Source organism: Carassius carassius, chromosome 15, assembly GCF_963082965.1.
Source record: "Carassius carassius chromosome 15, fCarCar2.1, whole genome shotgun sequence".
NCBI classification, from domain to species: Eukaryota; Metazoa; Chordata; class Actinopteri; order Cypriniformes; family Cyprinidae; genus Carassius; species Carassius carassius.
Genome location: NC_081769.1, coordinates 21499729 through 21524132, shown reverse-complemented (window position 1 = coordinate 21524132; position 24404 = coordinate 21499729). Strand labels below are relative to the sequence as shown.

At 35.5% G+C, this 24404-nt stretch overlaps 4 protein-coding genes across 5 annotated transcripts; 1 reads left to right on the top strand and 3 right to left on the bottom strand.

Annotated features, from left to right (window-relative positions):
• Window positions 1-133: 133 nt before the first annotated feature.
• Window positions 134-9375, bottom strand: crot (carnitine O-octanoyltransferase). Its single transcript, XM_059567971.1, has 17 exons — window positions 9111-9375; window positions 8671-8804; window positions 7492-7616; window positions 7204-7385; window positions 6945-7069; window positions 6752-6860; window positions 5373-5466; window positions 5113-5238; window positions 4885-4986; window positions 3983-4066; window positions 3794-3901; window positions 3533-3663; window positions 3322-3445; window positions 2410-2488; window positions 2233-2326; window positions 2003-2122; window positions 134-1364 (listed from the first exon to the last, which is right to left on the bottom strand). The coding sequence occupies exons 2-17, from the start codon at window positions 8783-8785 to the stop codon at window positions 1244-1246; spliced, it is 1839 nt and encodes a 612-aa protein (XP_059423954.1). The 5' UTR covers window positions 8786-8804; window positions 9111-9375; the 3' UTR covers window positions 134-1243.
• Window positions 9376-10564: 1189 nt separating this feature from the next.
• On the bottom strand, window positions 10565-14841 carry acbd7 (acyl-CoA binding domain containing 7). Of its 2 annotated transcripts, none has more exons than XM_059567958.1 (4): window positions 14703-14841; window positions 11253-11370; window positions 11094-11156; window positions 10565-10891 (listed from the first exon to the last, which is right to left on the bottom strand). In XM_059567958.1, the coding sequence occupies exons 1-4, from the start codon at window positions 14727-14729 to the stop codon at window positions 10818-10820; spliced, it is 282 nt and encodes a 93-aa protein (XP_059423941.1). In that variant the 5' UTR covers window positions 14730-14841; the 3' UTR covers window positions 10565-10817. The 2 variants fall into 2 exon arrangements, with proteins under 2 accessions (XP_059423941.1, XP_059423942.1); XM_059567959.1 differs by lacking the exon at window positions 14703-14841 and adding an exon at window positions 11944-12099.
• rpp38 (ribonuclease P/MRP 38 subunit) lies at window positions 14400-15781 on the top strand. The gene is made up of 2 exons (XM_059567957.1): window positions 14400-14545; window positions 14635-15781. The coding sequence occupies exon 2, from the start codon at window positions 14651-14653 to the stop codon at window positions 15479-15481; it is 831 nt and encodes a 276-aa protein (XP_059423940.1). The 5' UTR covers window positions 14400-14545; window positions 14635-14650; the 3' UTR covers window positions 15482-15781.
• nmt2 (N-myristoyltransferase 2) lies at window positions 15603-23722 on the bottom strand. The gene is made up of 12 exons (XM_059567956.1): window positions 23589-23722; window positions 22698-22815; window positions 22476-22620; window positions 21026-21144; window positions 20828-20919; window positions 20601-20717; window positions 20306-20476; window positions 20082-20190; window positions 19740-19910; window positions 19485-19652; window positions 18177-18314; window positions 15603-17283 (listed from the first exon to the last, which is right to left on the bottom strand). Exons 1-12 carry the CDS (start codon window positions 23699-23701, stop codon window positions 17263-17265), a joined length of 1482 nt encoding a protein of 493 aa, XP_059423939.1. The 5' UTR covers window positions 23702-23722; the 3' UTR covers window positions 15603-17262.
• Window positions 23723-24404: the final 682 nt, after the last annotated feature.

Here is a 24404-nt window from a genome sequence, read left to right as displayed (position 1 = left end):
ATAAAATGAAAATATTTCACAAAGACACTGGTTTAAAGATTTGCTACATTTACACAAATGTAAAACAGAGTTCACAGCTGTGCTTTGACACTGAGGCACTTATGAAATTAAGTCTAAATAAAGACAAAGCATGTAGATTTGAGAGCTGTAATCACTTTAATATATATTTACAATCAACGCACATATTTCAGAGATGATCGAAAACAATCAGGCATGTTTGAGGCCATAAATGATAAGGAAAGTGGACAAATAAAATTCTTACACAAATACATGAATTATTCACACCATATGAAATATTGCAATGTTTGCAATATCTTTTATAAGTAATGGCAACAAGCAAACTTGTGTTCTTGGTAAATTTTTGGGGCAATTCACATTCAAATCTTCAAAATTTGCCATTCAAAATAACAAATGGAAAAGATTGAAGGTCCTATGATGAAGGAAGCAGCCTGTAATATCTGAACCAACTGAAATGTCAGGAACATTTATTCTGTGTTTCCCAATGTCTAGGAAAGCAGTGTAAATTAAACCTACACTTGTTAAACACTAAACTGATTTTACATAAGCATGTACATCTACAATATAAAAACATTCATTTATATCCTATTGGTTCAAAAAGATTCTAGTGCAATAAGAAAAAGCCACATGATAGTAGAACATTTTCAAATTAAGAAAATAGAGGAATTGTGTATCTGCATTATACTTGCATTGTTGCATTGATTTGTGCATTAACAGCATATCTATTGTGTATGTGTGCAAGAAGAGAATAACTGATGTTCATCTAAAACCATATTGTTTAATGTCTCTCTCTAGTGGACTTATGATGCATGAGCATCCTGTGACATTATAGAGTTTCACAGGTCTACAGTTAACAGGAAGCAATACTGCTAATGTAGCAAAACTGTAGGTTAAAAATCATGCAGCCCCTCAGACGAGGATTTCCTGAATGAAGTGATTCAGAGATGACTAACTGAAGGCACATGAGAGTTTAAAGCACCTGCTGTACTAAATCCAGATTCTTTCTGAAAATCAACAACTTAATGGCTGGTTATTTCTCAAACAAATATCACATTTCATCACAATTCTACTCTATCTAATGTATACATGACCGAACAGGAGAGCATATGAACCGTTTTAAATTCACAGCATGGTAGATCTGTCTACAGGTCTGAGACACCAGCCTTTTTGCTCCTGTCCTATCACATAACTAAAGCAGTGAGGTTACTTCCCAGAATGCTCTGCTTCACAGCTGGGACTGGGTAGTGACGTGCATGATGTCATGTAAAGAGGTGCAGAGGTTCTGAAACAGGGTTTCAGCGTCTGTCTCTGGGTTGGACTTCCAAGCGCTGCAGGATGCAACAATTCTAAAAAATAAAGAATAAATTAAATATAGAATTTAATTAAATTAGATCAATGTAACTATGAATTATAATAACATGCCAGAAACAATTATAATACACTACTGGTCAAACATTTAGAATAACTGATGTTTTTAAAAGAAGTATTTTATGCTCACCATGGCTGAATTAATTTGATTAAAAATGCAGTAATGTTAAATATTAATAGCATTTCAAATAACTGTTTTCTAATTAAATAGACTTAAAATGTAATTTATTTCTGTGATAGCAAAGCTGAATTTTCAGCGGTCATATGCTGATTTAGTGCTCACTTATTATCATTTATTATTGGTGCTCAATTATTAATAATGGTTTTTATTATCAATGGTGAAAACTGTTTTTGTTGCTTAATATTTTTGTGGAAACCATAATACATTTTTTGGATAGAAAGTTCAAAAGAGCAGCATTTAATGGAAATGGAAATGTTTTGTAACATTATAGGGTTAACTGCTACTGCTAAAATAACCCCAAAGTTTTTAATAGAATTCTAAAATATTGTAATACAGTATATAAAAAGCATATAACATGAAATAATATTTGAAAAGTATTTAAAAAAAAAAAACATTTAATCCTTTTTTTTATGGCATAAACTGATATGAACCAACCTGTCATCACGAATGCGGTAGAAAAACCCATATCCGTGTGGCACCATGGGTGCGACTGCTCCAAGTACAGTGGTGTAGCCCACCAGACTAGTGGAAAGCACAAAATTCCCCCCTCCTCCACTGCAAATACAGAGCCACACTAGAGGGGTTACAGTAAACCGCCTTTACAGCAATACACACCCATCAATACACTGGCAATGAACCATGGGAATTAAAGTGTTGGGCCAGACCTCTTAGTATAGAGCGGATCCATGTAGAGTTCAGGCACAGGAAGACCCTCCTCCTTGGCAATCTGGTATAAGCCCAGGAGGTGTCTGTCAAAGCCTGTGCAAAGAACATTCAAGTATTTGTCCCCGTCATATTAATTATTACACAGTGTAAATATTCTTACATTGACAAACACAGACCTTTTCCATCCTGTGCCTCTGCCATCAGTTTGTTATGTTTGCTGAAGGCTGCATTTAAAGCTTGTCTTTTCTCCTCAGTCTGTGTAAAAAAAGACAAAAAAGCCATCAAAGCAAACCAAATGTTGAGAACAGTGGAAGCAAACTTCTAATGACTTAAGGCTATTTAAAATATGAGAACAAAATAAAAAAATGCACTAAGACAATTAAAAATTAAGATAATTCTTATTTTATTTATCTACTCAATTGTTTTTTTTTCTTTGAAGAACCAGTGTCCCTATGCTCTCTGAGAACCTGTATATATGAGGTATCCTAATTCTAAGTTCTAGGCAGTAAAAAAAAAAAAAAAAAAAAAAAAAAAATATGATTCCCAATGACCAGATTTAGCTCTTGAAACTTAGGCCTAACTTAACCCCAACTCTAGAATTCTGAAATGTACTTTAATTATAACTAGCAAATGTACCAGAGGAAACCAAAATATACAGTTCATCCCCAAAAATTTCAATTCTACCTTGTCCTACCAAAATCATAAGATGTTTCCTCCATGAAACACAAAAGGAAATATTTTAGCAAAATGTCCAAGTTACTCTTTTCCAATTAAAGAAAGGGAATGGAGAAAAAAATGGTCAGCTATATTCAATTATACCATATGACAGCTTTGTATGAGCACCAGATCAAAATTTAAATTGTTATTTGCTAAAAATCTTTGCCACAATGCTGCAGACACCTTCACGCCACCGTAATATAGAGCACAAGCTGTAACTTTATGATATTCTTATAGCTACCTGACAGCTCTGGTCCCCATCTACTTTCACTGTAAGGCAAAGTATGGGTCATACAGGTTTGTAGGGTGAGTAAATGATGACAGCATTTTAATTTGGGGCCAAACTTATTAATCACACATGAGGCACTCACCGTGGCTGTAGGGTTCAACATGGTTCTGCACCAGTGCTGGGCCTCCTCAGTGCAGGGCCTCATGGTCTCTGTCCGGCCATGAAAGAAACGCCGTGTGGTGGCGGTCTCATAACAACTACCAGACCTGAGAATGACAGAGGGAAGGATGCCAGACTTAGCAAGGGCTGAAGTGTTTTGATTTTGCAGTCAGGAATCTACCTGACACACTTACTTTCCGTGGAGCCTGTAGTATGCTAACTGCAGAGCCAGCTGTATAAAAGTGTCAGGGTGAAGCTTCCTCTTCTTAATGGCTGCTTTTCCAAATGAGGTGAAGGCATAGCTGACAATCTGCAGGTCCTGAGACTGTAGATACAGATGCTTTGAGATTAAAACTAAAAATCACGTCTGTTTGTAATAAAGCATTATGGGAATGTATAACAAAGACTCAGTAATTATACAACCCTCGGTGTGTGTGTGTGTGTGTGTTACTTACACTTTTGGTGTATTGTTCTTTAGCCAGGGCTATGTCTCTCCTCACCCGTTCATCCACAGTGAATATCAGCTCCTCCGGGACAGGCATCTCACGCACAACCTCTGAACCCTGGGAGTCACATAATAATTTAAACATGCACATTCACGCATATAAACTGACATACACAAACATACATTAATGCAGTCTTACCTTCCACACACCACCACAGGCCCTCAATTTCTGATCTACGTAATATCCATTAGATACCAAAACCATGGCATCATATGGCGCATGCTTTAAAACAAACCATGACATTAAAATGTGATTATTATTCAGTTATGTAATTATATCATGAATGACATCGACATTGACTGCAATAACTACTGGTAATATTCAGACTAGAATATTGTATTCATCAAAATAACGTCATATGTGGAATAAATTGACACATAATTACACCTTATTTGACTTAATGCCTGATATAATTCGAATCGTGAAATATTATTAAAATGTTAAATCTGAATTTTAAAAAAAGTACCAGTTAAGTAGTCTGTACTTAAAAAATCTATTAATTATCAAAATTCTGGTAGCACTTTATTTTACAGTCCTGTTCCCCATGTACATACTATGTACTTATTATAGTAATTACAATAACTATGTAATAACTAGGTACTAACCCTGAACCTACCCCTAAACCTAACCCTACCCCATGTATTTACCTTGTATTACCAGAACTTTCTTAGATAAATACACTGTAAGTACAGTATAAGTACATGTAAGTACACATACTGTAAAATAAAGTGCAACCAAAATTCTATTATTATCAGTGCTGAAAACAGTTGCTTAATATTGTTGTGGAATGCATTAATCTTTTCATGATTCTTTGATGTATTTAAAGTTCAAAAGAACAGCATTTATTTGACATAAAATATGCAAATGCAATGTAATGTAAAAAATGCCATGTAAAAGTCACTTTTGATCAATTTACTGCATCCTTTCTGAATAAATCTATTCCTTTTTTTATCATACTGATCCCAAACTTTTGAACAGAAGTGTATGTAAAAATATACACAAATTCTAAAAATGCTGCAATAATCAATGTTTGTATTTACATCACAGTTAGAAGCGAAGGTCCCATTAGAGAAGCAGATCAGATTGTAAGATTTATCACCCCAGCGGATCGTGGGGTCACCAGTTAATGCCAGGTGGGTCAACTATCAAAAGAGAGAGAGAAATCTTTGTCAAATTTCCGGGAAAAGACCCTGTAATATCATACAAATACAGTATGTGAGTGACAATCATGACTGTCCTCATGCAAGTGTGTATGTATTGTGCTCAACCTGTGTGTAGTTTTCAGGGTTGGAATAAGGCTTGGCATCGTCCAGGCCGAGCACAAATAAAGAGCTCTGAATGGTCTCTAGTATGGTCTTATTCACAGGATCAATGGAGATCAGATATTCCCGAGCCTGAGGAGAATCTCATCATCAGAACCATTCAATACACTATTAAATAGATTTATAAACTGTCAGCAAAGGTCCTTTTGGAATGTCAGGTGGAGTACATTTGCATACTCCACTGTGATTGGTTGTGTGGCTCTTACCTTTGCCCAGCGCGTCCTTTCCTCAGTGGTGAGAGCGCTCACTCCATCCCCCTCCGGCTCTCCATCACAACATTCTTTAATGTAAGTCAGCTGCCTAAAGAACACAAGGCCTAAGTGTGGAACACATGCTGCTTTGCTACAGTATATACTATGCATACTGTGCACATTACATATAGTACACTACCATCCAAAAGGTTTGGTCAGTAAGACATGTTAATGTTTTTGAAAGAAGTCTCTCATGCTCATTTATTTGGCTGCATTTATTTAATCGAAAGTTGACTAAAACTGTAACCTTGTAAAAATATGTTTTATCTTAAAAAAAAAATATATATATATTATAATATCTGTTTAACCTTTTAAGTGCTACCGTCTTTTATTTTTTCTCTGTCTCATATATCTTAGTTAAACTCATAACTTAAATATCATTTGAAAACGTAAAACCTCAAAATTCAAAACCATTTTGAAATCGGACACTGCGTTAACATGGAAATGGTACTTTAATATCTTTTGGCAGTCTCCTTCCCCTTAGAGGGTGGAGTCAGGTGTCATATTACTAAATGTATTAAGGTTCTAATTCTAATATTTTAGAATCAAAACTTTTAATAATTTTGACAAAATACATATCATCCGAGAGGTCTGAGTCTCAAGATTCCATATTTGGTTGTAGATAGAAATAATATTGACAGATATTTAGACATTTGTGACAGAAATAATTCACAAAAAAAAAATCAATGGAGTTTTGATGGCACCCGGTGGCTGTTTGTGGTATAAAGCCCTAAATAAAATCTCTCAGGAACATCATTTTTTTTTTATCAACTTCAAATTTGGAACATAACTTATTCAGACATAAGGCTTTCATTTTATAGCAAATTTGGATTAAAAAATATTTTCAAAAATATTTATTTTATATAAAATATAATACAAATCCAACCTTAGGTCTGTTTTCCAAAGCGTCAATGAATTATAACAATTTAAGTTTGAATAGTGCACTTTAAGTGTTACATTTATTTCTGTGGATGCAAATGACTCCAGTCTCTCCAGAAATCATTCTAATACTCTGATTTGGTGCTCAAAAAACATTTCTCATTGTCAGTGTAGAATTTGGAAAACATTTGGAGAAAAAAGCTAATTTACTTGAAACATTTTCATTTCCAGTATGTTGAAGAATTTAATATGTAACATGATGACAATAATTTAGCATACTACTATATGAAGTATTTATCATGCAATGTTTGGAATACTAGTAGGCAGTACACAGTCAATACTCAGCCAAGGAAAATCAATGTGCATAATCACACAAAATAAAGAAATATAGACTACACTGGATCAATAAAACCAACCCAGTGAATCATTGAAAACTAGGACGCTTGGCACTATACCTCAACAGCTCTGGGGGAGTGAGGATACGGCCATCACAGAGAGCATCAAATGTGAAGACCCTCCCACGACACATCACAATCATGTGAGAAGGGCAGGGTCCCTCGCTCTCTACAACACACAGAGACCACACGTGCAGCGTAAAGGAACATATGGATGCATTTATGCATGCAAACAAGAACGCATATGCCTAACCTGTTTTGAAGAAGTTGAGGATGGTGTCTTTATTGACGCCAGGCACTTTGCAGGTGCAGAAGAGCATGCGGAACTGATCCATGTCAAAGGGCATCGCTCCTGCCTTATGAACGGCCAGCCTCTCCCTGATGAATATCAGCAAATACAAACAAACAGCCATGTTAATACATTACTGATGCAGATAACAACAAGCCATTCCCACTTTTGAAAGACTTTTACTACACTGGCTGTTTCTTTGTTCACAGAAGCGATCACTTACGTGCGGATAAGTTCCCAGTACTGGAGGGTGAACCACAAATTCAAGCTGGTCCTCTCCAGCTGTGTGCCATCACGTACAGGCCAGCAGTGCTCCACGTAGGCTGTAGGTCCTCCAAAATTCACATTGAGCTGAGAGGGGAAACGCACCTCTAGATACGCTGTGTCCAGCCACCAGTCCTCAAGCTGAAGACGAACAAGCGAGAAATAATGTTTATAAACTACACATGAAAACATTTATGAGTTAAGTGATTCATTAGCCTGGCTCAAAGAGGGAAGAGTGTTCTACTACCCAGTTGCGCCTGCTCTTGGCTCTCTTCAGAAGCTTTTGATGTAGCTGTTGTCCAATGCCCTCCTCAAAGTGTTTCAAAATGACGGCTGTGGCTCGAAACTCCTCCTCAGATGCAAAAGGTTTTACTGGAGAAAAAATTATAATAATAATATTAACAACAAATCAAATTTAATTCCACATTTTTCCTTGCAAGCTGAATATGTCTTTTCTAAATATATATTATTTAGTAATACTACCTTAATAATACCCAATAGAAGTTGCAAAACATAAAGGTACAATTTATTTTATTTTTAATGTTAACATTTCAATGAATGTATTAATCCTGTAACGCAACAATCTATCAGTGAATCATTCAGTTAAATGTTTTAAGTTTAAAATGGGGCTTTGTGTTGGTCATAAATCTGACCAACAATGTTTTTCACATATTTGACCAATAATCCGTTAATAATATCCCCTATAAATATTATATGTACAAATTGTGGTATTTTAGAATATAAACATCCATAATTTTTACATGTAATATTTAAAGTTCCGTAAAAGTAAACAATAAATTATATATATATATATATATATATATATATATTTACTGTATGACACAGACCAGTGTCATTTTAGTATGATTTACTATAGTTTTTTTTTTACATTTTAAATCAGTTTATAATTTGGTGTTTTCAGTCTCATTTTAGTTAAAAATATTTTTTTTTATTGTTTCATCATTTTATTTTGTTTTATACTACTTCTATATAGCTTTATTTTTATTATTATTATTAAATTGTTTTCATTTTAGTTTTTTCAAATTTAGTACTTTAAAAGTAATTATTTAGAACGTGTGTGTGTGTGTGTTTGCCTAATTTCAATGAACACAAATGATGTTTAATCACTGATCTACAATAGAGAACATTATAGGCAAGTGTTTTTAATAGGACAAACTGAAACAGCCCTGGTAGTGCCTGTATTTACTATTTCAAATGTTAACATGAAATCAGTGCAGTCAGCACTTTAATTTATAGTCAACAACTCTCTCTCTCTCCTTTTCTTTTAGACCCCTCAAACTTAAAAGCAATTTTAACTTCCAAATGTTCCCAGTTAAATGAAAGGGGTTAAGAACACTCCTATCCCATGTACTGTAACACATAAAAGCAGGTTCGAGCAGGAAAGCCTGTGTTGACCCTCTCTCACCTGCGTGCAGGTATTTGTTGAGTGAGTCGTGTAGATCAGGCACAGGTAGAGCTGGGAGGCTGCTCTGATACTGAAATGTCCGCTCCGCAGTGGACTCGAACACCTGGTTATCCATTATAACTGGACTGATTTAACTGAGAATCAAATCAGACGAATACTCACAACGACTCCAATCGTAATGTATCAGATTGCAAACACTTCTGCACAGCCTGTTTGTGTTTACTCTCCCGAGCCTAGAGACGTGGCTTTGACGCAGTGACTTTAAGTACAGGATTCACTCTGGATTTAAGTAATGCATAAATAAATTACTGAAACCATTTCATCAATGCATACATAATCAAAAAATCAAAACACTACAAAAACATACGCAGGTCATGATGAACCATAGACTGTATAAAAACAGTGATGAACACACATAATTTAAACAGAAAGTAACTCACCTCAGTGAGACAAACAACTGTAGCACTACAGAAACTGCTATGAACTGCACGGTTGAAACGGGGTCTTGAAACCTTACTGAAGAACCTCGAACAGTCAACGCCAGATCGAGAATCGCTCCCGTTACCTTTGCCCTAATTACCGAGCGTGAAGTTAAAAACAATAACAATCAAACATGGCTGCCAGCCCGAGCCGATTTCAAAATACAGGTTCTGCCTGAACATCGGCGAGCAGTGAATGAATGATTGAAATTAAATGTTCTGTTCATTTGGAGACTAAATAAATATTTCCAGACATTTCGTCTATTTTTAATACAAAAAGCTTATAAGCTTATATTTTTAAGACTATAAAAGCTGTTATAGTCTTTAATAATGTGTGAGGTTACAACAAAATCATTATGTTCCAAAACGTTTCTAAACTTACATATTGATTCATTCATTCAAATATCATCAGTCACGAATGTCATTAAAGTTTCCTTAAGAAAACTCAATTTGACATAAAACATCCATTTCCATGAATGTCTGAATGTGTGGTTAATTTTTTTTAAATAGTATTTTGTAAAACCATATCAAAATAATCTTTAATACAGAAATTTAAAATATGTTTATCATAAAATGTATTTAAACCATTTTTTAATTTACTTTCTTTAATGAACTTTTGAATACCTTAAATGATCCAGACAAGAATAATGACGGTCACATCATTGACTAGGCTATATATATATATATATATATATATATATATATATATATATATATATATATATATATATATATATATATATATATATATATATATATATATATATATATATATATATATATATATATATATATATATATATATATATATATATATATATATATATATATATATATATATATATATATAAGGATTTTTTTAAAGGATAATATATATATATTATAAAGGATTTATTCCTGGAATTTTTTTTTTTTTTATAAAGTTTTCAAATAAATAAATAAATAAAAATAAAGGGAGAGAGAAAGAAAAATAAACTATAAAAGAACAACAGCAAATTATTGAATAAATAATTAGAAATTAAATAAGACACTCATTCTATTAATTAATTAAATAAAACTGTTAATTTAAATAACAGAATAAATTACTGGTTTGTTGCAATTGCACCGGTTTGATTCACTCAAGAGTTCTCTGGCATCTGTTCCCGAGTGCTGATTTCTCCCCGATTTGGCAACACCTACAAGGCCTGCCCTTGGCAAGATTTCCACAGTCTGCATTCTGTATCTGATCCAAAGAGCTGTTGTGATGACTACGCTTCAGTGGGCACACTGAGAGGACAACGAGTCTCTGTGTCTAAGGGGCACAATGACTGGTCCTCAAGCCTGAGGACTCTAGCTAATACTAATGAAGCAATACAAAAACAAACTCCCTGCAGGATTTAATATTGTGTTAAGATATATAAAGTAAAGAGAAGAGCTTTACCATATTTGACAGCTTTATTTAATTACAAGATTATATTCTTACATTTTTAGGTCTCACCTGACTTGAGTTGAGTGGTATCTCTATGAAATCAAGTGACTTATCTTTAAATCTGTTAGTCTATATCACATAAGGAAAAAAAGGTTATAAAAAAAATAAATAAAAAAAAACTAGATACATGTTTTAATCTGACATCTTTTTCATAGTGAAACTTTAATATCTCCTTAAAACTAAGTCAATGTTTTCCCCAATCACATTCCATACTTTTCAATGGCTTCCTTGGCCAGGGAAATGTAGGTATTCATGGCGTCTTCATTTGACATCCCTGTTGGAGAAAAGAGTGAGGACTGTATGAATCAAGCCATCATCAGAAACATTTGAAGAAAGGGGCTCATAACAATAACTGAGTACATATCTGAATACACTTGACATAAAACAAAAGCAAGTACTGTGCATTCACTTTAATTGCATGAAAATAATGAAAGTATTGAGGAGAAAAAAAAGCAGGATAAAAGTATTTTCCTTACCTTTCCTTGAATTCCATGCCTCCCATTTGGCTTTCCCTTTCAAATCCGTTATTCCAGGTTTGTCTGCACAAAACAGAACAGATTTAAACTATTAGATCGAAGCCTCAAGCTCAGATGTATGGTTTAATACAAATATTTATAATGGTCTACAACACTTACCAGTATTAATATCCCCAACGATGGCTTGCTTGTAGAGGCCATACAAATCCAGCAGCTCTTGGTCTGTAGGTCTGCTCTTCACTTTCTTTACGTTCTCTGCATATTGCTCAAATTCAGCCTACAGCCACAGAGATCATGATTTATTTTATTTTTGTTTTCTGTGATCCTTTAACAATATTATTAAGCTCTAATGTGTATCTGCTTATATTGGGTGTCACATGCTCTATTCTGACCCATTTTGCCCCACTAAGCACATTTTTAATCACTATAAGCATCATGCATTATTCTCAGACTGAACGCAGCCTATTGTTTTGCGTGCCAACATGAAAGCTCTTTGTACCCATATAAACCTACACGATATGGGTTTGCATTTGAAAGACAGGCTTTTTCAAGTCTGATTTATCAACTACAAGAATAAAGGACAACGAGCCGAAATACTCCCACGAGCGCACATCCAAAAGCGGCAGATAAAAATAGCACGAAAACGATCCTGATGTCTATAATGGATGCGTAATTTGCGTCTGAGCACGACGAGAATAAAATCAGCTTTTGCAGTATTACAATAAGGCTTGTAATCTTTAAAATCCTACCTCTATATCCAGCTGTGGACTCAAATGTTTTGTTATTCATGCATTACATCTCATCAAAAGGAAGGAACGTGGAATTAAAATAAAACAGTGCAGATAAATACCTTCAAAGTCATTTTCTTAGGAGAGTAGTGCGCGGCTGGACGCGTCAGCTAGAACGTAGCGTAGCTGCACTAATGAATAGAGTTTACGATGATCTCCAGTGCGCACCTGTGGAGCTGAGCGCTGATTGGCTGATGGAACGTCCCGAGGGAGAAACCCAGTGAACCTCGGCTCATTCTATTACTATGGTGAAACAATTCATTCCAGCATTGTGCCTTTCACATGCAGCCTTACGTAATACGAGTTCCAGAGTTTACCCAAAAATCATATAAATGGGAAAATGATTAATTGACATTTATTTATTTAAACTAAACATGTAAACAACGGGATTTTCTTCTCTATTTTCTGGTTATAAAACTAATATAAACATATAAAGATTTTTTTAAACAAAATGTGTTGGTAGCTCATATATATATATATATATATTGTATTTGTGTATTTAGATATTTTTCTAGTAGACCAAACATTGAATTTTAGAATAATAAAACAAAGTGCTCATTAATATTAGGAAAAACAAAAAACGATAATGCAGCAAAATAAAATCACACTTCGATACAGTTTGTTTAGGAGGGTAAATTCCAAAAACTTTTTAAATCCAATGAACTTTTAATTGTTTTTATTTAATCAGATTAACTAATAACTAATAGTTCTATTTATATCATTAATAATAATATATAAATGATCTAAATATTTAACGGCTCTGGGTGTTGGGTAAGAGGGATCATTTAGATTGCATGATTTAGACTTGTATTGATGGGGCTGTTGGAGCCGAGAATATTGTTAACCTGTGGAGAAAACATTATGAAGCTCTTTTTAATTGTGTTGCGAGGAAAGAATTTGAAGTTGGTCATGTGTCGAATGAAGAAGATATGATTATTACACCTGATGAGGTTAAGTTTGCAATTGATAAACTCGCTGTGAATAAAACATGCGGTCCTGATCGAATAACTGCTGAACATTTGAAACACGCAAGGGTTACTGTATTACTTGCTTTGTGTTTTTCAGGTTTTTTATCTCATGCTGTGTTACCTGATTCCATGACAACAGTATTACTATTGCCTGTTATTAAGGATAAAACTGGTAAAATAACTGCGACAGAAAACTACAGGCCAATTGCATTGGCAAGTGTGCTTTCTAAAATATTTGAGCAAATTCTCATGGATAGGATTAAAGAATATTTAATAACTACGGATAACCAATTTGGTTTTAAAAGTAAGCTTGGCACTGATCTATGCATATATTCATTAAAAGAAGTAGTTAGTAAGTATAATACTCATAATTCCACTGTTTTTATGTGTTTTTTAGACGCTTCCAAGGCGTTTGATCTAATAAATCATTCTAAGCTTTTTTTTAAATTACAAGAAAGAGGAGTTCCCCCTTATATTATAAGAATTTTACTCTTTTGGTATATACATCAAACCTTAAAAGTACAATGGGGTAATTCCGTTTCGGAACCGTTCTATATGACAAATGGGGTTCGGCAGGGTGGGCTATTGTCACCCCTTCTTTTTAATCTCTACATGGATGGTCTTTCTGTGGAGCTAAATGACTGTAAGACTGGATGTCTGATAGGTGATAGTATTTTTAATCATTTGATGTATGCGGATGATGTTGTCATTTTGTCTCCGTATAGTGTAGGCCTACAACAATTGCTTCGAATTTGCTCAAATTATGGTAAGCAGCATGACATAAAATTTAATATTAAAAAGAGTGTAATCATGATTGTTAAAACCCAAGAGGACAAAAAGATTAACTTTCCTTCTTTATATCTAGATGATAAAGTTTTAAATGTAGTAACTAAAGTAAAGTACCTAGGCCACATCATTAAAGATGATCTAAACGATGATGATGATGTGCAGCGCCAGTGCTGTAAATTGTATGGGCAAGCCAATATCCTGGCTCGTAAGTTTTCTATGTGTTCAGACGATGTGAAAATAACTCTATTCAGAGCATACTGTACTTCTTTCTATACAGCCCACCTGTGGTGTAAATATTCTAAAGCAAAGATGAGACAGTTACAGGTAGCATATAATGATGCTCTTAGAATTTTACTTAAGGTCCCAAGGTGGTCAAGTGCAAGTCAAATGTTTGTGGCTAATAATATACCCATGTTGAATGCTGTCTTATGGAAGTATATGTACAGTTTCATATGTCGGATGAATGATTCTAAAAATAGTATCATAAGAGACTTAAATAATATTGTGTTGAGTGAAACAAGGTATTTTTCCTGTTTCTGGAAGCATTGGAGAGAAAGCTTGTATGTTTTTTAAATTATGTATGTTGTTTTTGTCTATGGATGTTGTAAGTTATTTATATGGACCCATGGGTCTGAAATAAAGAATTAATATAATATAATATAGAAACACCCAGCAGTTTGAAAACTCCCACATGGTGATAAACGCCCACTTTTGCTCTGCAGAGACGCAAGTCTCGTAAAAGCACAGTCAGCCGCTGGATGGCAGCGTGGATTTTACAAACCTTAACCGATTTGTTGTCTGACCACAGAAGAAGAGCTTAAATACAACATGTCTGCGCACAGAGAAACGTGCACACGCTTTGAAAATTAAACCCTGTATAACGGGTGATTTCAGGCAGTTTTAATAGGTTTGTATAACCGCTGATAATTATACAATGTAATGTTGCATGCTTCATTGAGCTTTTTATGATTATTAATGCCGATTTTTGCTTAAAAGCTGGTTTCCAGAAAGAATGGCTACCCCAGCTAAAGGAGCAACGAAGAAAGAAAAAAAGAAGCACATACCAGTGAAAACTTCACTGAATAGCCCATACAGCATTCACTGGAGTCCACTGGAAAGAGAACACAAGCATTTCATTCTGAACACACTTAAAGACAAACTCTCCGCCGTTGGGCTTCAGAAACAACGGGTCATTAGGTTTCGCGAGCGTGGAAGCAGAAGAAGGTCAAGAAAAAAGGCATCAACACCCACAGAGGAACAAAACCCAGCTCTTGAACCTGCAGAGAGCGTACAGAATCCCTCAAAGCCCACCGAGTCGTGCTGGAGCAACCCGGCTGTGAGGAAACAGCTGGCCATCGGCATCAACGAGGTCACCAAAGGCCTGGAGCGGAATGAACTGAGTTTGGTGCTCGTGTGTAATTCGGCAAAGCCAACACACATGACATGCCATTTAATCCCGCTGAGTAAGACAAGGTCTGTGCCCGCCTGCCAGGTGCCCAGTCTGAGCGACACTGTCGCGGGGCTGCTGGGTCTCAAGTGCGTCCTGGCGCTGGGATTCAGGCGCGGCACCGAGGTGTTCGAGGACGTGGTCCGCGCGATCACGCTCGTGGTTCCGCCGCTCAACGTGGCTTGGATCCCGACGGATTCCCTAGAGGAAGCCGAGGAAAAGCAGAGCGACACAGGAAAGGGGCAGAAGAGGAAATTAGAAGAAATGTCGGATGAAGTCTGTGACCCTTCTACTTTAATCCTCCAGCCTCTAAAAGTGAAGAAAATCATCCCTAATCCTACGAAAATCAGAAAACCGAAAAAGAAAGGAACTCAAAAGTGCTTATCAGCTGTTTAACCTGTGCTGCATGATTGCAGGTTAATACAGTGTGTTTGGACAGATATCGATTTAAGTATATTTATATTTTTTTAGGTGTATGTAATGGTTATGGAGAGGAGAAAGACCTAGATGAATTCGGTTTTATATTTTGGATGCTTTTATTCAGTCAAATATCCATGCTGGTATACCTTGATGTATATTTTGGACAATTAGATATTTGGGTGGACTCTGTCATGTTTGACATGGTGCTGGTACTTGTTCCCATCAGTTCCAACCTGCAATGGAGTTCAATAAAAATACTGTCTTCAGAAAGAGAAAGCTGATCATTTAAAACTACACAATTTAACATTTAAAAAACAACCTCTCTGAAATAAGGCAAGTACTTCGGGTGTTCTCACAGTAACCCATAAGTTCTTAAACCATACAGATTGGGAAAAAGTTTCATGCTAATTTCATACAGCAAGCCTTTAGAAAAAACATACGCAAACTGACATTCGCAAAAGGGCCATGGATGGTATTGAAAGAATCCACCGGTTGAAATGTGGAACTTTTAGAGGAGTACCTTTCTTTTTAAGCATGTCTGGATGAGCGCTTATTTAAAATCATATTGTAGATTCAGATACATTAAAGCAAACCATGACAAGATAAGCTGTATTAACAAAATCAGCTTCTGCTGTATAATAACAACGTTGCTCACATTTCATTACGCCTCACCAGTGATTGCAACTGAACAGCAAGAGAGCTTTCCTGACCGCATCACCAAAAGCATTGGGAGAAATGCTTATATCAAAATGACAATGCACACTTGATTGTTGAACTCTCCTTGTGCTTAAGTATAGCAATAGTACCAGGGTCTGATCGTAAATGCACCATTTGAACGAGGTTATGGTTTGACTGCAAAGAATACTGACAGAGAAAATCAAGAATAAAATGGAACATGTAACTTAAACACAATTCTAAATATCAGAATTGCTTTACTAAAATATTATTTTAAAAACACTAAATGGTAAAGAACAGAAATTGGTAGGACATAGAAGCTACTTAAGGTGTGACAATCACGTCTTCACGAAACAAAAATGAATTCACATTCAAAAATAACTGTTTCTTCTGGACAAACAAAACCTAAATAAACATATTATTCTTAAAAATGCACCTCAGAGCAATCTGGCCCTTTTATAAAGTTGATGTTGTGCTTCAAAATGCAATACATTCTTACACACGGTTAACCATTTACACTCCCTCTTCCCTCCCCTCGCACAGACAGCAGGAACTCCAAACGGAATATGACTTTAAAGGCAGCTCCATAGAAAAAACTTTGGATTTTGACCCCCTGGTTCCTGTTCCGTTGTAAACCTCACAACACGTAATAAATATCTTGCATTAAATGTACAGCTTGCTAATTCACACAAATGTATCAACACTCCTTCATAATACAAAACAAACGAACAAAAACAATGGGATTAAACTTGTTCTGTGAGAGGATACAGACTGCATGTTAAGGAAAATAAACAAACTGTGTGTGTGTGTGTGTGTGTGTGTGTGCATTTATGTATGTGTATACAGCTTATGGATGTGTTTGACCTTGATAAATGTTTCTCACATTCTCAGAGAGAGAGTCAAAGACAAAGAGAAAGGAGGGGAAACCCCTCAATAACTGGAACAAGACCTAAGAGAGCTGCACAACATAACTCATTCACTTTGAATGGATGTCAGTTATTCCTCTTTATATTGACTACGTCCAGGTCAGAGAATTTGAGATGGACCTCTCGATCAGTCTGCATCCAACACGAAGCAGCCAGTTACTGTAATACAAGGCCAACCTGAGGAGAATGGAGAAGTGAATTAAAACACACTTCAATATTTTAAATGGTAATGACTGATTATCATCATGCATTTAACATTTATTTAGCTTACTTTATATTTATGAAATATTTAACTACTAAATTAAAAATGTATATACTGCATAGAAATAATGTGAAACTTTTCAAGCTGTGTTATCCTATGTTATTTTAATGCTGGAGCACTGCGAAACTGAAATGAATAATAATAATAATAATAAAAACTTATCTACAAGGTAGTTTGTAAGGTCACCCAAGCCACTGAAGTGTTTTAAAAGACTTTACATGCAAATTTTTCTTTATCAAGCATTTAAATTTAAAAGCCTATTGCTGCCTTAAAAACATTAATAATAAATCAAAATTATTTAATAAAGTACACAATTGTGACAACCTATATATATATATATATACATATATATATATATATATATATGTATATATATATATATATATATATATATATATATATATATATATATATGTATATATATATTACTTATTAGTGCTGTCAAACAATTAATTGCATCCAAAATAAATGTTTTTTGTTGGCATATGTGTGTGTTTTGTTAATATTATGTATATATAAATGTATTTGTGTCTATATTTATATTAACAATTTAATTATAAATAAATACATCTAATATATAAAAAAATATATACATGTATGTATTTATATATACATAATAAATATACACAGTCCACATACATATAAAAAAAAAAAACATTTATTTTGGAACCAATTAATCGCGATTAATCATTTGACAGCACTAATGTATATATATATATATATATATATATATATATATATATATATATTAAGAAGTGGTTAAACATCAAAGCTGGGATATAAAGACTTTTTTTTTTTTTTATCATACTTTCTCTGGGTCCATGGGAGGGCATTTCCAGTTGTACATGTAATACTGCAGGTTACCATCACCAATCCCAAACTTGAGCTTTTCCAAGAAATTCTTATTGTCCATTAGATCCAGCGCATTAAAAACATCAAAACCTTTCTGATGTCGAGAAACATCCCCCCCAAAAAAAAGAAAAAAAAAAAAAAGAGGGAATATGAATCACAACATATGAAGGCATTTATACAATACACATGTACAATATATGAAGACATATAAGATATACAATATATGAACAAAAAATAATTAGCAATTAGTCAACAAATAATAAGTAATCATCTTCAAGGGTTAGTTCACCTCAAAATTTTAATTCGGCTGTCTTTTACTCACCTCAGAGGTATCCTAGGTGTATGACTTTCTTCTATCAGATGAATCCAGTCTGAGTTATTTTAAAAATTGTCTTTGATTGTTCAAGCTTTTTCATGGCGCTCAGTGGGTGTTGCATGCATTGGTCCAAAAGAAGTTAAATAAAAAGCACCAATCCATAAAAAAAAAAAAAAAAAAAAAAAGTCTCTTACATGGATCCGGGGGGTGAACAAAGTGAATTGATGCATTTTTGTAAGAAAAATATCCATATTCAAAATGTAACAATTCCTTTAAAATAGCTTGCGCCAACAAATGTACACAGAAGCAGCTCCGGGAGCAAGATGTATGAGGTCAGTTTTGTGCATGCGCCATGAGTCTCGTGAAAACCAACGTTTGTTTAGCAAAGTTTCCTTACTTCAGCAAAGGAAAACCAGTTTTCTCTTGGCTTGTATCGACATCCTCCAACATTCTTCTTTACAAATCCTCGTTTTGTACTTCTAATTAGTGACCATTGTTTCGTTTTGATCTCTCCGTTGCATTTCTGCATGCGTCACTTCTGAGCAGTGCATGCACAAAGCAGAACTCATACGTCATTACACCGGAACTGCTTCGTTTACAACAGTAAGCACAAGCTAGATTAAAGTGATTAATATATTTTGAATATGGATATTTTTCTTACAAAAACGCATCAATTCGCCACAGGAGGCCTGTGTTCACCCCCCGTGGCCATGTGAGACACTTTTTTTTTTTATGGATGGGTGCTTTTTATTGAACTTCTTTTGGAGTGCCATGAAACGGCTTGAACAATCAAAGACAATTTTTAATATAACTCTGACTGGATTCGTCTGAAAGAAGACGAATAGACTAGTCAGACTAGTCATATACACCTAGTATGCCTCTGGGGTGAGTAAAACTAAGCCTAATTTTCATTAAAGTTAACAAGCTCTTTTGCTGATGTGTTTGTACCTGTTTGGCTAGGATGAGAGCATCATTCATCAGATCTATGAGTGGTGTCTCTGTGTGAACATTGTAAAAGGAATAAGCAGCCTTCAGGCTTTTGTGCAGTGGATGATGCATCACTGTGGATGGCAAGGTGTAGAAACTGATGAAGTCCGTTAGAATCCCACCAGAGCCCTTTCAAGAAAGCACATTAAGCAAGTAAGAATATGAAGATGATTAAATATGATCAGCACATTTGTGGATGCATGTTGCCACATGTACCTCGACTACATAAGTGTCAATGATGTTCTCCTGTGGTAGGAACCAGTGCTTCACCTCCTCTTCCCCCATGACAGGCCGCAGATGAAACCGGCTCAGGTGTTTCTGCAGCAATGCTGTCACCTGCTTCACATCCCCATCTCTCATCAGCCTCAAACCAGGAGAACGAGTGCTCTAAGGAAAAATACAGAACAAAATCAGAATTAAGAAAAATAGTAATAATAATTACCCATACAAAAACAGCTTATAGGTTTGGAACAATATAATGGTGATTTCTGGATGCACTATTCCATTAAGAGTACTGTTTCTCATAAACATTTATTTTGAAATGACAAAACAGCTTACATCAGGTAATCTGTACAGCTTCATTGTCCGTTGTAGTGTCATATTTCGGCTGAGATGGGAGAACTTAACCTCCACAAGCTTCCTGGGGTTTAGTGAGCGATGCCAGTATCTGTTAAGATACAGATAATAGGTTCAATCTCACCGAAATGCTTCAAATTAGCATCTAATAACATAAATTAGAGAAATTAACAAACTGATGTAGCAATCCAGTTAAGATTTGGTACCTGCATGTAGACACGGGTTTGGGCAGGACTACACCAGCAGTGTATACAGCCTGGAAAATTCCCTCTAAATTGACCCGCCGCGTGATCTCTCGGATTAGTACAGGGGCGACACGCTTTGAGCGCAATTTTTTATGCACACACAGGAAGTTTATTTCCACCATCGTCTTCAACCTTTGGATGCAAAGAGAATTAGTGCTGTAGTAAGAACTACAATTTACAAATGCAATTGGTAAAACCTGACCAAGAGTTTCAAGCTTCTGGTTCAGGCACTGATGTGATGTGGCCTGATGCTCACGTGTCATAGATGTGGATGTCAGCAGGAATGGCACTGATGAATCCAACCAGCTTCTTATTGGACGAGACCCTGACACCACAGTGCCACTGGGACAGCCAACCCGGGGGACGTAACGCCCTAACAGTGAAAGACAGCAAAACGAAACTGTCACACATCTCACCTTGCATGCAGTGCAATGCACAACATTGAAGGTAGAATATGATGCAAAACATCAAACAATCAATTACCATTTCAGAAAGTTAGGAGAATAGTCAAATCTAAACATGTTGTCATCATCCTCAACATAATTTTCATTCAGCAAAGTGTATAACTCCTTCAGCTACATGGGGGAAAAAAGAGAAATACTATGATTTTGTATACACAGGGCTATTTTATTTTTTAAATGAAAAGAAAATACAAATTATTGTTTTCATTCATGCACATACCACTTCAGCATTGCTAAGGTCCAGTGTGTCCCACATAAAGCCCTGTGGAAGGGAATATGGCTCTTGTCTGATATTTTCTTTATCCGGCTCAATTGGCCCATGAGTTGTCACCACCTCATCTGCAAAGAAACAGAGGAAGCTATTTCACGAGTTCACGCTTCCATAAAATTAGCTGAGGTATGGTATGCGTATTTGGCGTGCTGTCCGGGGAAGGGCTCGGAGCTCAGGAATGGCCCGAATCTAGAGTACCCCCCCTTCCCCGTCTATTTATAAAGTGAACTCAAAGAGAGAAGATGGGGTGGAGGAGGGATGCTGATAAACCGTCAATGGATAGAGGTGAGCCAGCGATATTTATACTATGGTATTGATTACTTGATTGTGGTCCACCTGTGTTGATTAGGCTAAGTATCTGACGCGCTCCTCCCGAATCTTGTTACTAGAACATCATTTAAATCTTTCAGTGCTGTTTATCTAGAAAGTACATGTCATTGTAAAGCAGGGTTCTCCTTTTGAACTAAAATATGTTCTTGAAGATTTTAGATTATCTTTTTTTACTCTAAATTTATATAATTATACAAGGGATTCATGAACCCCAATTTGGGAAACTCTGATGTAAATGACAATAAACAATCAGCTGGTTATTATTACAAAATATATCCTATCAGGACGAAAAGGGTCCTGATGCACAGCATAGGGGATTTGTACCTGCCGGTCTGGTCTATCTGACTGTACATTATCAAGCTAATTACACAACTACTTAAATAAATACATGATGTGAAATATTGATTTAAGCTGCTGGAAGTTTGGGGTCAATATTTTTTTAAAGATATTAATATCTTTATTAAAAGGATGAATTAAAAAGTGACAATAAAGACATTTATAATATTATTAAACATTACTATTTCAAAATGCTGTTGGACTTTCTATCCTTCACAGAATGCTGAAAGAATTGACCAGTGTCCACAAAAATATTAAGCAGCACAACTATTTCATAAGCACCAAATCAGCTAATTAGAATTATTTCTTAAGGATTATGTGACACAGAAGACTGGAGCAATGGCTGCTGGAAATTCTGCTTTAGCATCACAGAGATAATTACATTCTACAAATATTCAGAAACAGTTATTTTAAACTATAAAGACATTTCACAACATACTAACTGTATTTGTAATCAAATAAATGCTGCTTTGGTGAGCATAAGAGACTTGTCTGATAACATGAAAAAATCCTATGAACCCCTAACTTTTGAACGCTAGTGTAACTAGACACCTTATGCTTGTGCTTTCATTCATGATGCTGAGATTGTATTTTTTGAATAAACCATAACTTGATTTTCTTGTTGAATACAACACTGTTTAAGGGTCAGTAAGGATTCTTACTGATTTGCCAAGGATTTTCCAAATTACTTACATTTGCAATCGAACACGCGCAGAGGTGACGTATGACTTACTGAGTTTGGGCACGGGTTGAGTGTCCCAGAACTGGTACTTGTGCTTTGTGGCCTCATCTATGTTTTTGGCTGGACCTTGACAGGTGGACAGGAGCTCCATAGCTCTCTGAATGTCCTGCAGTTTCTGCATTGGAATGGCAGGGTTCTGGGACAGGAATAGAGGGAAATCAGCCTTTTTTTTTTTTAACAAAACATTTTGATAACACTATACAAAGCAGAAACCTTTATCTCCTGAGAATCAGAGGCAGAGTCAGACTTGGTTCCACCTGAGCTTGGTTTCTCCTTCTTTCTCTTCTGTTTCTTCTTTTTCTTCTTTGCACCAAGATCACCCCCAGGACTCCTTAACAAAACCACAACACCTTTCAAATGCCAGATAGAACTTACTGACGTGTATGAGCCATTTATGGGATTCAAAGACATAACGGGTGAAAGTGTCAGTGGGTTCCTGTTATAACAATAGCCTGGAGGGGGACTGCCAGAGGAAAACTCATAAAAACAAGTGTCAGTCTCTTCATGAAAGCAGGTCAAACTACAGAAGGCTTTCCTGAGGGATGTAAGTCTGCCTGACAACAACAGACAATCATCATCCTTAGTCCTCGAGCTCACAAAGATACTCGACTGCAATGCTGCTCAGTCAGCTCATAAAGAGGATCAAGCCTGTTTGTATTGTTCAGACACTAATGAAACCACGCGGATACTTTCCACTCACTGTAAATATGAAGAACAAATAAAACTTAAAAACCAAACAGACTAACAAATGTGTTTAGAAATATAGTAGAGCTCAAGTAAATAAATTTGCTGAGCTCAAATAAATCCTTAAACATTAATATCGAGCTAGCTACAGCTAACTACTTTGATTCAAACACTGTATAAAGTAAATATCAGCACTTATCTAGGCTATTTTAAAATGTTTATATATACACCACTAACGTACACATCCATGATGCAATTAACGAACTATTATATTAGCCGACTCGTTTAAATGCACCAATTCTCCTCCTGGTTACCTGGTTGCTAAGCTAACCGTTTGTTTACATCTCTGGAGCAGTTAATCGGCGACAGAACGCCGCGGCTAATCCTCGCGCAAACAGCAGCTCTTCCGCGCGTGCTCACCCCTGCATGTGCTCGTTTTCCTCCTCGTTGTCTCCATCGATGCCGCAGGTGTCCTGGTCGTCCAGCTCCAGGCTCTGCTGGCTGGCCGCAGACTCGCTGTCCTCCGCCATCATGGATGAATGTGCAGCAAATCCTCACGACAAAACCACGCAATAAAAACCACGGGAAACAGCACCGTCTACCGATTATTGCCACTAACAGCCCGTGAGCGTGTAAATGGCATAGAAGGACAGACCACCATGATGTAGTGTACTTTTAAATGCAAATATTTGCTAAATTGATGTTTTTTTTTTAAATGCCTTTTTAATGATAAATAAAAATAATGTTTTATTAAACTTGTTTGGACTAGAAGTTGTAGGAAGAATTTGACTATCTGATATAATTGATCGTGAGCGTGAAACAAATGGTCAGTATTATTAGACTTATTTTTATTTGACAAAATGTGTAATAGCCTATCAACAGAGCTGGGTAGATTACTTCCAAATTGTAGTCCGTTATGCAGTCCAAATTATATGAAAAAAGTGTACAATAGTTAGTAACGTGTTTTATTACATTACACATTTAAGGCAATATAATCAGATTATAGTTTATTTTTCGATTATTTTTAACCTAACTTATCAATATACAAAAATACAAATAATATATATTCCATTTGTTGTTATTAACGTAAAGTGAATTAAGCATTACATTATTTCAAGGTTTCCCAAACGGGGGTTTGTGAGTTTAATGCAAAGCCAATACTTATTTTTGTCATAAAAATGTAAAATTGAAATGAATTATGTTTAAATAACATTATCTTACATGCAAGGAGTGCAT

Bases quoted from the DNA above. Each gene is read 5' to 3' on its own strand.
- acbd7 (XM_059567958.1), bottom strand. From the start codon at position 14,729: ATGGGCTATTCAGTGAAGTTTTCACTG. The intron at 11,371-14,702 runs GTATGTGCTTCT...CTGTGGCTGTAG, and splicing joins ATTCAGTGAAGTTTTCACTG to GCTGAATTTGAGCAATATGC. The intron at 10,892-11,093 runs GTAAGGAAAATA...TTTCTCCAACAG, and splicing joins GGCATGGAATTCAAGGAAAG to GGATGTCAAATGAAGACGCC.
- nmt2 (XM_059567956.1), bottom strand. From the start codon at position 23,701: ATGATGGCGGAGGACAGCGAGTCTGCGGCCAGCCAGCAGAGCCTGGAG. The intron at 20,718-20,827 runs GTAATTGATTGT...TTTCACTGTTAG, and splicing joins TCTCCTAACTTTCTGAAATG to GGCGTTACGTCCCCCGGGTT. The intron at 20,477-20,600 runs GTGAGCATCAGG...TTGCATCCAAAG, and splicing joins GACATCCACATCTATGACAC to GTTGAAGACGATGGTGGAAA.
- crot (XM_059567971.1), bottom strand. From the start codon at position 8,785: ATGGATAACCAGGTGTTCGAGTCCACTGCGGAGCGGACATTTCAGTAT. The intron at 4,067-4,884 runs GTAAATACAAAC...TTTGTTTTAAAG, and splicing joins CCTTCGCTTCTAACTGTGAT to CATGCGCCATATGATGCCAT. The intron at 3,664-3,793 runs GTAAGTAACACA...CTGTATCTACAG, and splicing joins AAGAACAATACACCAAAAGT to TCTCAGGACCTGCAGATTGT.
- rpp38 (XM_059567957.1), top strand. From the start codon at position 14,651: ATGGCTACCCCAGCTAAAGGAGCAACGAAGAAAGAAAAAAAGAAGCAC.